Here is a 13,800-nt window from a genome sequence, read left to right as displayed (position 1 = left end):
CTCCACCTCCAAGGAATGCATCCTCAGCATTAAGTGGGGTCTGAGTGTACTTAGCTTTATATTAACTGAGTAGAAGTAAATGTTATTTGGTAACTGAAAGACATAATATACAGTACTATGCAAAAGTCTTAGATTTCTGATGTCTCTGGGTCTGTACTCACTAGATATAGAAGAATTGAGGCAGATCTCATTGAAACTTGTCAAATACTGAACAAAGACAAGAAAATCTGCAGATTTTGGAAATCCAAGCAACACACACAAAATGCTGGAGGAACTTAGCAGGCCCAGCAGCATCTAGGGAAGAGAATAAACAGTCTACATTTTGGGCCAAGATCCTTTATCAGGACTAGAAAAAGTTGAGAAGTTAGAGCAAGAAGTTGGAGGTGGGGAAGAAGAAGTACAAGGTGATGGGTGAAACTAGGAGGGGGAGGGGTGAAATGAAGAGCTAAGAAGTTGATAGGTAAAAGAGATAAAGGGGAATCCAAAGGGACAGGGTTGAAGACCATAGAAGAAAGGGAAGAGGAAGGAGCACCAGATGAGCAAGTAAGGAGATCAGGTGAGGGGGGAGATGGGAATGGTGAAGGGGTAGGGGTAAAGGCAATTACTGGAAGTTCAAGAAATCGATGTTCATACCATTGGGTTGGAGTCTCTCCAGATGGAATACAAGGTGTTTCTCTTCTAACCTGAATATGACCACATTGCGGCGTTAGAGGCGGCCATGGACTGACATGTCATATAGTGGGCCTTAATTTGGCCACTTGTTCTGGAAGCTGTTGAATGTTTAATTCTGTTGTTAATGGAAATGAATATCAAAGGATTTGTCAGTGATACTTGTTTTACACCTGGACCAAGCAATTTTCAAGAAACTCTTTGAGGTACTAAACCTCCTATTGCTACCATCTCAGTTGTAAGATACCAGCAATATCTGCCATACACTTGAATCTAAGTATCCTATTTTTGAGCCAAGTGTAGGAATTGAAAATGTTGGAAAATAACTTAAGTTAAATATAATCTCCATGTTTGGTGCTATCACAATATTATTAGAATGTACAAAACAAGAATAGTCAGTTGGCTACTCAAAATGTGCTTTTCCATTTAGTAAGATCATGGCTGATCCAAACTTGGGCATAACACTAGTTTCCCATTCTCTCCTCATAACCTTTGTCTCCCTTGCAATTTGAATGTCTGTCAGTGATTGCAATGAATCTGCCTCTACAGCTTTTTGGGGTAGAAAATTACAAAGATTCACAATTCTGTGAGACAAAAAAATATCCCTTATCTCTGTCTGAAATGGATGTATACCTTAATCTAAAACTGTACCCCTCTGCTTCAAGATAGTCCTTCTAGGGAAGCATCCACTCCACATCCATTCTGTAGAGTTTTGTGTTTCAATAAGATCCCCTCTCACTCTCCTTTACCTAGTTGAGTGTAGGCTCAACATTTCATCTGTCAAATCTTTATCCCAGCAATCAACCCAGTGGCCCTCCTTATAAAAGCACGTTCCTCCTCCAGTTGTGGGCTTATCTATGGCCTTTAAAATTGCGACAAAACTTACCTGTTTTGTTGCATAGCTGTTGCAGTTAAACCAATGTTTTGATACCTGCCTTAATTATTTGCTAAATTTCTTGTTTTTTTTTAATCTTTCTATACGAGGATCCCAAAATCGCTTTGTACTGCTACATTTTGTGGTCTCACTCTGTTTAATTAATAACATACAATTAAGTTGGAACAGTAAGATGAGTATTTGACTTTTTAAAAACAAAATGATAATTTAGGTTTCAGAGTTTCACAGGTCATATAGCCCAAACTGTCATCCCAATAATCCCATAATGTGCCTTCATGAATGATGTGCATGCACACTATAAAATTTTATATGTCACCTGTGTAAATTTCAGAAGAATTAACATTCTGGAGAAAGTGTTTGCAGCGGAAAACTTAACCACACAGAGAGAATGAAGGAAATATTACAGAAATGGACTTGTTGGGAGTCAGTGCTTTGGAAGATTAGGATTGAATTGGGGAGCTGATGTCTAAGAGACTTTCCTTTGGGCCATCTCAGAAAATAAATTAACTTAACAATACTTGTGCTTCAGATAGAAATGAGAACCAGGGACATGGAAAACTAAAATGTTTTACTTCAGCATTCACAAGTCATTTGCTGCAAGAGGCTTGAGTGACATATTTAAGAGATCTAATGGGCATGCTTCAATATTCTCTGCACTCCTTCCCCCTCAAATCAATGTGTTTAATATGTGTGTGGATCCACAGATGCCCCATTCTCATTGTACTAAAGTAGAGTTCTTTCAGCCTGTCATCAGATTTCTGAATGGTCCACAAACCCATAAACATTACCTCATTATTCCTTTCTTTTGTACTATTTATTTATTTTGTAGTTTATAGTTATTTTGTCTTAGCGTTGCACTGCTGCAAAACAAATTTCCCGTCTTATAATAAACCTGTCGGATTCTGACATACATAGGTTTCTGTTGTGTGGATATATATCTCTCTCTCAAACAATTTGGGATGTTTTCTGTACATTAAAGGCAGTGATATTAATTATTTATATATTTATAGCTATAAGCTGTCTGTTATTACCATCACCAAACAGTAATAAGCTGATTGTCTTTACTAGGTCTCTGTGATATCAATGAAAGTTCCACAGCTATGGATGACCGTTGTAAATCTCCCACATCAGGTAAGTCTGTCTCATGATTTTGTTGTGAGAGGGGGTGGTGGGGGTGAATTGTTGATTAATTTGAGATGGGTACTTATTATATGTTGTGCATTTGAGGAGCATTATATAACAATCTAACATATCTGTTATAAAGTCCAGTGAAAGAATGAGCTATAGATCTCATAACTTAACATTTTCAAGTGTGAAAATATGCATAATTAATATGTGATGTTAAATCAGTTTTCTAATTCATATCAAGTTATTGAATTTATGGTAGTTTGCCATTAAAGGAAAGGAAAGTGAAAGCTGCCTGACCATTTTATAGCAGTGCATTTCTGAAATACTGAATTCTGTAGTTTAAACATCCTTACAAAAGCTGACCCAAGTACTGGTGAGGTGCTGCAACAGCCCATTGGCTGAGCCGCATTATCATATCACCATTGTGAATACTGTAGGCCAGTGTCATCAAATAGTGCTGAAAGTTGACGACAAAATGATTTGAAATGTGAACATTTCTGTGTGTGATTAAAATAAACATTTACAGAGCATATTGTATTGCAGGTGTTTTTGCTAATTAACAATACTAATAACAAATTTGTGCAAGTGGGGGTTTTGAGGCAGTGCATCACTCAGATGGAATAAATTTGGCATATACACTTTCTGCTTCACAAATTCATTAATATGCCATTATCATGCAAAATTTTTTGCAACAATATTGTTTAAATGCTGCTTCAGATTCAAGCTATTTTATCATTTTTGTTTGATCTACACTTGATAAAGCTTTTGGCTAAATTGAATAGTGCTAGAAATTGAGAAGAGATCAAAACAGGCAGAGAATGTGTGCTGCAGCCCAACTGATCCGATTTCAGAGATGTGCTATTAACAATTGTAATATTACTGACCTTGAACATATTAATGGAATATTTTTTGTGTGTGGCTAGCACCAACTTAAGACAGTTCATCCTGATTAAAATCTAGTTTTCTTGGCTGTAACCACTATCAGAACAGTAGTACAGGTTGGAGGAGCTTGCTTAAAGATTTAGCTATTTGCAGGGTGAGTGGCTTCCCCGGTTTTTCCATTGTGGTTCTGGAGGTCTTGTCCAGTGTGTTAGTCAAGCAGCTTTCTTTGGTATGGTTGATGTCGAACTGCTTGAGAATTGTTAGAATTGTGCTTATCAGGTAAGTGTAAGGTAAGCCATCATACTCCTAAAGTAAACACAAGGAAATCTGCAGATGCTGGAAATTCAAACAACAACACACATAAAATGCTGGTGGAACACAGCAGGCCAGGCAGCATCTATAGGGAGAAGCACTGTCGACGTTTCGGGGCCAAGACCCTTCATCAGGACTGACTCCTAAAGTACCTTGTAGGGAATGTCAAGACTGGCAATACCAGTCAACTCATTTATCACAGACCATTCAACATCGAACTTGCTTTTTCAATGCTGGTAATTTTCTGGCTTTGTTCATATCGAAGTTCCATTATAAATACTAAGATCTTGAAAATAATTGAGTTGTGGTCATCTGAATATTTAGCAGGATATCAATATAGTGTCCTCTTCTGAGGTGTCTCCTTATGTCATTGGGAGCTATATAGAACTCAGATTCCCATACTTTGTTCTACCTATTGATCTGTAGCATTGGAGAAAGTCCATCTTGTTGTGATCCTTGATTACTTCCCTAAGGCTTCAGTGTGTTCCAAGTCTAAAAGTGCTGATGTCTGTAGACCAGCTTAGAAAGAATGAGTGGCATGAATATAGTAACTGTTGCTGACTTTGCAGGTGGCACAATAGTTTTGAGCTTGTTCTATGGTGCATCACTATGAAGACCTTGGAGAAGGAAGAGACCCCTCAAGCAATGTTCTTCCTTGCATTGATGGAGGATAATAGCTTCTAGAAAATCCAGTTTTGTTAAAGCATTGATTGACAAGTCCTTGCATCACTCCTATTTCTAGCTGCAACTTCAACTTCAGCCACACCAGTCTTTTCAATTCCTATGTCATCCAGCAATCAGAGACAAGTTAATCTACACCAAGTCTTGTTGTTCTTGTTACAAATAAGCTGCAAGTATTTAAGGATCCCTATCTTTAATACAGATAGTGTAAGAGAATAGGCACATTTCTCTGCTGCTAAAAGCCAGACCTTTGTGCATGGTTAATAAATGGAGCTACCTAAATCATTTCTGCCATCAAATTGGCATCTTACAAACAACTGGCATCACAAGCTGCTTTCTATGAATACTTGCAATGTTTCTTTACCAATCAGATAGAGAGCATAGGTTGTGCTAGAAATATGCAAGAAAAGTCCTTACAGGTGCACATCCATAACATTCCAAGCAACTCATGTCTCGGCTTAATTTTGTGGCCTGACAATTTTGAAAGTCAGAAAAGCATAGATAATGATGATAAATTTATTGACACTACCGCTGCTGTAAAGTGGGCGAGTCTTGCTACAGGATTTAATCTTGCCCAAAAGAGTAAAACAAAGTTTACTTTGTCAACAAATAAATAAGTTAGAATTTGTTTAAAAAGAATATGTGGACTGCAGGTGCAAACAGAACCTATTACTGCAGAAATATCTCCCAGTAAAGGTACAGTGATCCTTATTCCCAGGAAAATCCAGTGAGTGGAGGATAGTTGCAATTTATGCTTAAAAATCAATCCCCCTTTTTTCTTGCTGCAGTGCTGATGGAATTAGTAAACCTTTCTGGCTGGAAGAGTGGTGTGACTCTCTTCAGCAGTTATGATATTGTTCTGGATGACTCAGCAGTTTTGACTAATGCTTTCATGTGTCCCATCACTGCCTTATTAAGGCTTATTGAAAGAACTGTAAAATAGAAACTTTGCTGTGACAATTTTCCTTTTATTGTCTTTTTCTACTTTTTCATCAGCAGTTATTTGGATTTGTGGTGAGAGAGTTCGGGTCTGCTTGAATAAAATTCTGAGCTGAAATTGAACTCGCATCCAGTGTTTCTGTTGGCAGTTCATTGTACATTCCCTGGATACATTTGCAAGTTGAGAATATTAGATGTCCTTAGAGATGTGCAACTCAAGTAGACAACACTGGATTTGAAAGCTTCAGTAGCCTTCATTCTTTGGGTCTGAAGCATTTTATGGAAGAAAAAAAAAGCAGCTGTATTGGGAAATTTATGTTAACAAAAATATTTGGTGGTGGTTGACAAATCAATAAGGGTTACATTCCATTCACAGGTAAGCAGATTCATATGACAGGTGTCTTGTGTCTTGATTGGTTATAACAGTTCTTAACAGAATACCCAGCCTATGTTGTATCACTGGACCTCTGCCATTGAATCAAGTCTATTCTAAGAACTATACTGGGTGATGACATGATGACCCATCTTTTAATATTCATTGAATCCTCACTGTTGGGGATGGTCACTGTTAAGCCCAAGCTTTTATCTGGTGTCCGCAGGCACTCAGGTCACCGTGAAGATTTAAAGTTTCCTTGTGCACTGCTGTAGTCTTTGTGCTTTGAACACTGTCTTTATTTTAGGTTTCCAAGTGTTTTTAATGTACAATGTCCTGTGCACTGTAATAACATAAAGGAAAATCTTTCTAATGGGGGAAAAATTCTTCCATTTCCATTTAGCAGAAATCAGTTTGTGGAATAATTGGCAATATTTTGATGTCAGGTGACTGTTTTGAACAAAGCTAGCACTAATAATTGAAATTCTAAATATTTGCATTGGTTGGCAATCATTGTGCACAACGCAGGAAGAGAATGGGGAGAGAACCATTTCTGAATTACTCAAGTATATTTCTGTGGAGATGAATTTGTATTTCTCTGGAATGCCTTGGACTCAGCTGCATGAATTAAGTTAATTGTTCCACATACATATTCAAACCTAGACTGTTTAAAGAAGACAAAATGTTCATGCCATTTTATTTTTAATCCTATGTAAATGTATTCCTGTGTAGGTTCTCCCTCTTCGTGCAATTCTGAAGATGAACAGAAATTACCTAACTTTATAGAAAGGGGTACAGTATTATGGTACAAAATAATTCAGTTTTTTTCCAAAATTGAATGCTGTTTATTTTATTTACATATAAATTATTATACCTTTCTAGTGAAAAACAAAAGCAGAAAATTTTCCAAGATCGTAGTATCTGACATAGGTATGATGTAACAATTCCATCTATAACTAACGACTTTCTCTCTGAAATACTAACCAAGTGCAAATAAGTAATCAAAACATCTTACTTGCTGACTTACAAATTCACACTTTATGCTTTTGGGCTGTTTCTCTTCTGTTAGTGCAATGCATGATTGTTAATCAATTAACAATTAATTGATTACTGTTGTATTATATCAGAATTGTATTCAGCGGAAATGAAACACTTGACCAAAAGAGAACCTGCTTGTAATTACTTTTCCTCTCCCTGAATTTGCTTGTGTAATTCATTGTGTCAAAATCATTCTGTTAGTAGCAATGATAATGCTTTTTTCAAGGATGTATATAAAATGATTGTACTGTTTCATTGAAAGACTTGTGAGAACGACATTAGCAAACAAAGACGCAATCAAGTTAGTGTATATTCAGCTTTCTTATTTAATCGTGACTTTTTTTGTTGATTCAGTTTGAAATTGGTCATTTCAACGATGTGATTTCAACACTTTGATACATTCCACCTGATGGCTAGACCTAACATACTTGCATTATGAAAAGGTCTCTGACAGGAATCAGAAAATGTATTGCTTCAAGTTTGTAGGACTTGTGTTAGTAAATTTTGTTATATTTTGCAAGACTTCCCACTAGCTATATGTTTAGGCAAAAGCTGCACTGGGGTATGTGGTAAAAGTGCTCAGACTTGTGATTGTGATATATTCTCGTTGACTTCTTTGATTTTACATGCAGAAGGATGAGGCCAGGTATAATCTTTTACTGGTACTGTTGCAAGCACAGAATTATTGTAAAACTAGAAACAGCAGTGCCCATTTGGCACCCAGTGACTTCTCTACCATTCAGTAACGAAATGGCTGACCTTGTATCTCAGTATCATGTTCCTGCACTAACTCTATAACCCTTAAGTAACAGGATTCCAGAAGTTCAGTACTTCCAATGAAGAAATCTTATTGCTGTCATTGTCTTTAATGTCTATTCTCTTATTTTAAAACTATGACCCCTGGCTATAGACACCCTAGCCAGGGAAAATATCAGCTCTGCACCTAGCCTGTAAGAATTATGTATTTTTCAATGAGATCACCTCTCATTCTTCACTAACTAAACACAAATCTGCTTAATTGTCCTTCATATGACAAACAATGTTGAGCAAGGAATCAATTTGGTGAATTGTTGCAGCATTCTTCACGCTATAAGTACGTCCATCCTTTGGCATGTGAACCAGACCTATCCAAAGTTTTCCAGGAACTTTAAATAATTACTGCAAGAAGCCTTCTCTCATGAACTTGGTTCTTCTATCAATTTAGTTAAATATTTTTATTATACAGCTGTATCTCCATTTTAATATTCAGTCATTTGTATGCAGAGGAACCAAGAACCATGCTTCTCCAAAAGAAGTTTTTGGCCCTTTTGATGGGAGATGCCAGTAATCGGTATTCTGCAATTGCTTGGGCAAGTGCTACAAAGATGGGAAAGGATGTTAGTAAAGATGAAAGAGTGCAGTGGAGAGTTTTGAGAGGAACAGTCTCTTTAGAAAGAGGAGGGAAAGATGTGTCAGAGGAGGATATTGCATGAAAGTGGTAGAAGTTAGGCATTCAGTGACTGGGTTGGAAAGAGTTTGCAGAGGTGGTTGAAAAAGTAGTGTGGAAACAGGGAAAGGTATATTGAGAGCCATGTCTAAAATGGAGGGGATGACATACTTGAGGAAAAGGGAAGATATTTTGGAGGTATATATGTGGAAAATGTTATTGTGAGAAAAGATGAGATGGAGACTGAGAAACTGGGGAAATAGAATGCTTACAGAAAACAATGTTGTCAAGGTAGCTCTGTTATCTTTTAATGATTATTGGTCACTAACCTATCCTCTGAGATAGAGAAAGAAAAGTCAAGAAGAGGAAGGGAAAAATGAAAGGCAATGAAATCTTTGACTTCTCGATAGGAGTTGGAAGCAGCATTGATATAGTCAGTAATGATTTGGAACAACTGGTGAGGTTAGGGGACTTCAAAGCAAGGACTTATGCAATTATTCCATAAAGAAGCAGGCATAGCTTGAGCTCAGTAGCTGGATCTTTAATTGAGAAATGAGTTCGATCAAAAGAGGAGGACTGTTCAGTTCTTTGAGGAGGAAGTGAGAGACACTCAGGACATGGAAGTATAGATTCATATTCATTTATCATGTACATCAAAGCATACAGTGGAATGTGTCATTTGTATTAACAACCAACACAACCTACGGAAGTGCAGAGGGCAGCCTGCAAGTATCAGCACACATTCTGGTGCCAACACAGCATGCCCACAATGTTCAGCAGAACAACAAAATCAACAGCAACAATAACAGCAAAGTAGACACACACAAATACAGACAGTCCTTTAACCCCAGGACAGGTTGCCTCCTGGCCCCCAGCCTACGGTGGAGTCACAGTTGCAAAAATTGGGCCTTTGATCTCCCCAGTGCACTCACACCCGCACAGGCCCAGGGCTTCGGCTGTCAGGCCTTAACTACCATACTTGCCAATTTCGGTCTTCAATCTTCGGGCTTCTCTCTTCAGTATTGACCCAAGGACCTGCCAATGACAGGACCCCGAACTCTGAGCCTCGTGCCTCTTCCCCACATGGATCTGTTATCCCAGGACATGCTGACCTGGAATGGCCACCATCCTTTGTCCTTCATTACACGTTCACGTGGCTGACCTTCAAGCATGGAGCAGAAGTCTAGACTCCAGCCTTACCTCTAACTCCATCACGTCCTTATTTCTAAACCTTAACCTCTCCCCTAACTCCCCTCTCTGCCCCCAAAACCATCCCTACAAACCTAATAAAACTAAATCTAAGTCATGATTTCAGCACCATCTTGTCCAGAAGGGATTGGGCATGGTGAAAATCTGCTGTTGAGGCCATGAAACTGGAATCTCTCAAAATAGTGGACTGCAACAGATCTCTCAGATATTGTGTCAAGAGACTGAATGAGATTAAGAAGAGAGACAAGAAGAAATGGGTTCTATTTACCTGGAGCAAGTCAAAACAATGAGATCACAAGACTGTCCTGCTTGTGGATCTTAGGGAGGAGGGGAGAAGCAAGCTGAGGCTGGAGGCTGAGGAAGGAAAATCTTTGGAGAAGTTAGATTAATGAAATCATTTGGTGGTGGATTTGTGGTCCAATGTGAAAATATGCTGGGGTCTCAGAGAGTTAGACATTAGCCTCTTCAAGGTAGAGAACTGTTCTCTCATTACAACCTCGAGTTCTAATGGATTTATTAAATATAGTTTCCTTTCATGCAGTCTATCCATGTTGACTACCCAATTTTAATGCTATTTTCCAAGGAACCTTTCACCGCCTTGTTAATACTGAATTCTGTGACTGATCAGCAGGTCTATAGTTCCCCCTATTTTTCTTTTTCTCTCTCTGGTTTACATTTTGAATCTTCCAAACTGTGGGTGATTTGATCTCTGCAATTTTCAAAGATGATTTTCAAGTGTATCCACCATCACTATACCCACTTATTTCAAAGCTTTTTTGAGCTCCCCATTTAATTTTCACTAATTATAGAAGGATTTCTGTATCTTGAAGACAAACACAATAATTGTAATTTCACTTGTCTCAGTCCGTAAAGGACCCATATAACTTGTAGCTAATCTTTTCCTTTTTACTCATCTTTGGGACTTTTTATTCTGGTGTTACTTCATTAGCTTTCTCTTTTTCTTTACCTTTTCTGTTCAGTACCTTGATCTTATATGCAGAATTCTGATTTTTTTTCCCTCAATCCTGGGCTTTGTTTCCGTGTTGGCAAAATTTGTAAGCATTTTTCTTGATCTAATGACAGTCATAAGTAATAAAATTGGTTAAGTTTGCAGAATAGGAATGACGTGGACTTAAAGATCCTGAGAGGAGACTTCAAGTTCCATCACAGCAGCTCGAGTATTTGAATTCAGCTAATTGAATTGTAAAGTCTGGGAGTTAACAGCTACACTTTAAAACAACTAAATGTCTTAAAAACTTTATCTCTTTCACAAATGCCTTGTAGGAGGAGTCGTGTGCTGCCCCTGCCCAAAACTGCCGAAATATATACATCCTAGATCAAACAGTGTGATTGGGTCTTAACTGCTGTGTGAAGTGACCCTTTAAGCTGCCACATCAAAACAAATAGCAACAAAACAGAATAAACCACATGACATTAACCTTCGAGGCCTTCATTGATCAGGGTCAATATGAATGTTGCGTTCTAGCCGTCTATGATCAGTCGATATGCAAACCATGCCAGTACAATCTGGAGCCTGCGTGCAGCACGCTTTAAGACCGTAAGACATAGGAGCAGAATTAGGCCATTCAGCTCATCGAGCCTGCTCACCATTCCAACATGGCTGATCCTGGATCCCACTCAACATTCTCGCCATTTCCTTTGATGTCCTGACCGATCAGGAAACAATCAACTTCCATCTTAAATATACTCACAGCCTTGGCCTCCACTGCAGTCTGTGGCAGAGCATTCCACAGATTTACTACTCTCTGGCTTTAAAAAAAAACTCCTCCTTACCTCTGTTCTAAGGGGTCACCTCTCAATTTTGAGGCTGTGCTTTCTAGTTCTAGATACCCCCACCATAGGAAACGTCCTCTCCACATCCACCCTATCTAGTCCTTTCAACATTCGGTAGGTTTCAATGAGATTCCCCTACATTCTTTTAAATTCCAGTCAATACAGGCCCAATGCTGCCAAACACTTTTCATATGTTAACCCTTTCATTTTTGAAATCATCCTCGTGAACCTCCTTTGGACTCTCTCCAATGGCAACACATCCTTTCTGAGATATGGGGCCCAAAACTGTTGACAATACTCCAAGTAAAACAGGCTTCCCCTCCCACACAGCTGATGAATCCAAAGAAGCAGCAGAGACCAATACAGTTCGACACCTGTGACGTCGTAGTGGTCAGTGTTGAACTGAATGTTGAACTCAAAGCCTTGGGGACTCCCAAATTTTTCCTTGGGGTGAATCCTTCCCCCATGAGTGGATATAGCTGCATGCAGTGGAATTTGAGATTAGAGCTGGATGAGCTGTCAAACCCTGTTTGCCCAAAGTGACAAGTTTTAAGGCACTAGTAATCCACCTTTACCCCTTCTCCTGTCAGTAGAGGTGGTTCCACTGAGCTTGGTAACTAAGCCACATGTGAAGGTCAGATGTTGGACTTGGTTATCAGAGGCTATTTGAGATGCATTCTAGTGGGGGCTTTTAATAGGTAGTGGGAGCTTATCCCCTTTTATTCCCCCCCCCCCCCCGCAGCTGTGACAACCTTAAGGAATCATTTACCATCAAACAAGTTACTGGCATTGGATGTGAGCTTCAACTCAATCAACCAAAGTCTTCTACAGACTTTTGCATCAGTTTGGAGAGTTGTCTCACAAGCTACACAATCACCAGTCATACTTATAAAATTATACCTTTTGGATAACATCCCAGATTCTTGTTCATGTTGCTGGGTTTTGACTCATCAAAGAGAGCAATGCAAGCTTTACTTTAGTAGGTTAACTTCATTGATTATCACCAAGAGTGGGAATTTAGTGGATCAAGCAGTATTTTTAATTCTTTTAACGTTTTGAGTCATACCACTGCATCAGGGTGTAGATTGGTAAAGTGGCCAGTATGAAGTGGAGAAGGCGAATGATGAAACAAGAGTTGGAGGTGATTTGTGGATGAGGGAGTGCTACATGACCACTGCAGGTTGTGCCAGTTAAAAGGGGCAAGGAGTGGAGTTGAGCAATGGTGGAAATGGAGACAGGTAAGCAAAAAAAATAGATGGAGAGAGTTCTTTCTCCCCTCCAGATTGTTCATCCAGATTCCAACATCTGCAGTCTCTTGTGTCTCCAAGAGTAGCTTAGTGGTGTCAACATTTGATTGAACCTGTGAAGCCTTGAAGGATCTACCTGCTTAATTTTAGCAGGTGATGAAAGAATTGAGCAGTTGTGCATTTAAATAGATCAATGATGGGAAATCCCCTGACCCTAACAACCGGATTATTTTCCCTCTTCAACCCATTTCCCTTTATCACCCGCACACACCCCACTGTCTATCCACCGCATCTCCCTTATTTGGTTCCATGACAGTCCTGTCATATAAATTTTGACCATCTGCAGCCCTTTGATACCTGCACCTACCATCTCCTAGTTATTACCACCCTCCTCCTCCTCCCCCCCCCCCCACCACCAATCACCCATCACCTGGATCCTCCGGTTGCTTGCCAGTTCTTACCTTATCTCTTGCCCGTCACCTTTTTATTCTGGTTGCCAACCTTATGGTCTTTCAGTCCAGATGAAGAGTTTTGACCTGAAACATCAACTATTCATTTTCCTCCATAGATGCTGATCTGTTGAGTTCCTCCAGTACTTTGCTTTTGTTTTTGACGTTGATGATCAGTTTTGTTAGGGCTGTTTATCCAGATCTCTTTACACTCTTTATGTAGATATGGACAAGGTAGCTGAATACCAGAGGAGGGACGATGTGACTCAAGGGAGTATTTGACTGTATTTTTAAGAAACTTTTGCAAATTTGAAGTCAATACAATTCAAGGAGAATTTTGTCTATCAGTCATTCGTAACTTCAGAACATTCCTTTAAAGGTATCCAGGGTAGCAGCTGAATGTTAACCATATTCAACTTCTTTATCAACAACTTTTCTTCCAATATAAACATAGAAGCTGAGTAATCAGTGAATGTCTTTTTGTTCAGTTCCGTTTGCAACTGCAGATAATGAAGTTCCTTGCTGCAGAACAGTAAGTTGTGGATAACATTAAATCAGTGGCAAGTTTGATTCAATCTGCACAAGTGGTGGCTATTTTGTTGTGATCAATCCTCCCATAATTAACATCCTAACATTTCAACCACATACGAGCAAACACGAGGAAATCTGCAGATGCTGGAAATTCAAACAACACACACAAAATGCTGGTGGAACACAGCAGGCCAGGCAGCATCTATAGGGAGAAGCACTGTCGACGT

At 39.0% G+C, this 13,800-nt stretch overlaps 1 protein-coding gene across 4 annotated transcripts in view; it reads left to right on the top strand.

Moving 5' to 3' along the window:
* Window positions 1-13,800, top strand: part of stxbp5a (syntaxin binding protein 5a (tomosyn)) — a 211,424-nt gene that overhangs the window by 142,081 nt on the left and 55,543 nt on the right. For 2 of the 4 annotated variants that reach the window (XM_059986357.1, XM_059986358.1), the window contains 3 exons: window positions 2,633-2,695; window positions 6,612-6,671; window positions 6,762-6,809. In XM_059986357.1, the coding sequence (XP_059842340.1) occupies window positions 2,633-2,695; window positions 6,612-6,671; window positions 6,762-6,809 (171 nt within the window). The remainder of the gene's footprint in view (window positions 1-2,632; window positions 2,696-6,611; window positions 6,672-6,761; window positions 6,810-13,800) is intronic. The other 2 variants (XM_059986359.1, XM_059986360.1) reach the window with 1 other exon arrangement.

This window comes from Hypanus sabinus, chromosome 12 (genome assembly GCF_030144855.1).
Source record: "Hypanus sabinus isolate sHypSab1 chromosome 12, sHypSab1.hap1, whole genome shotgun sequence".
NCBI lineage: Eukaryota > Metazoa > Chordata > Chondrichthyes > Myliobatiformes > Dasyatidae > Hypanus > Hypanus sabinus.
This window is presented reverse-complemented; position numbering and strand designations above follow the sequence as displayed.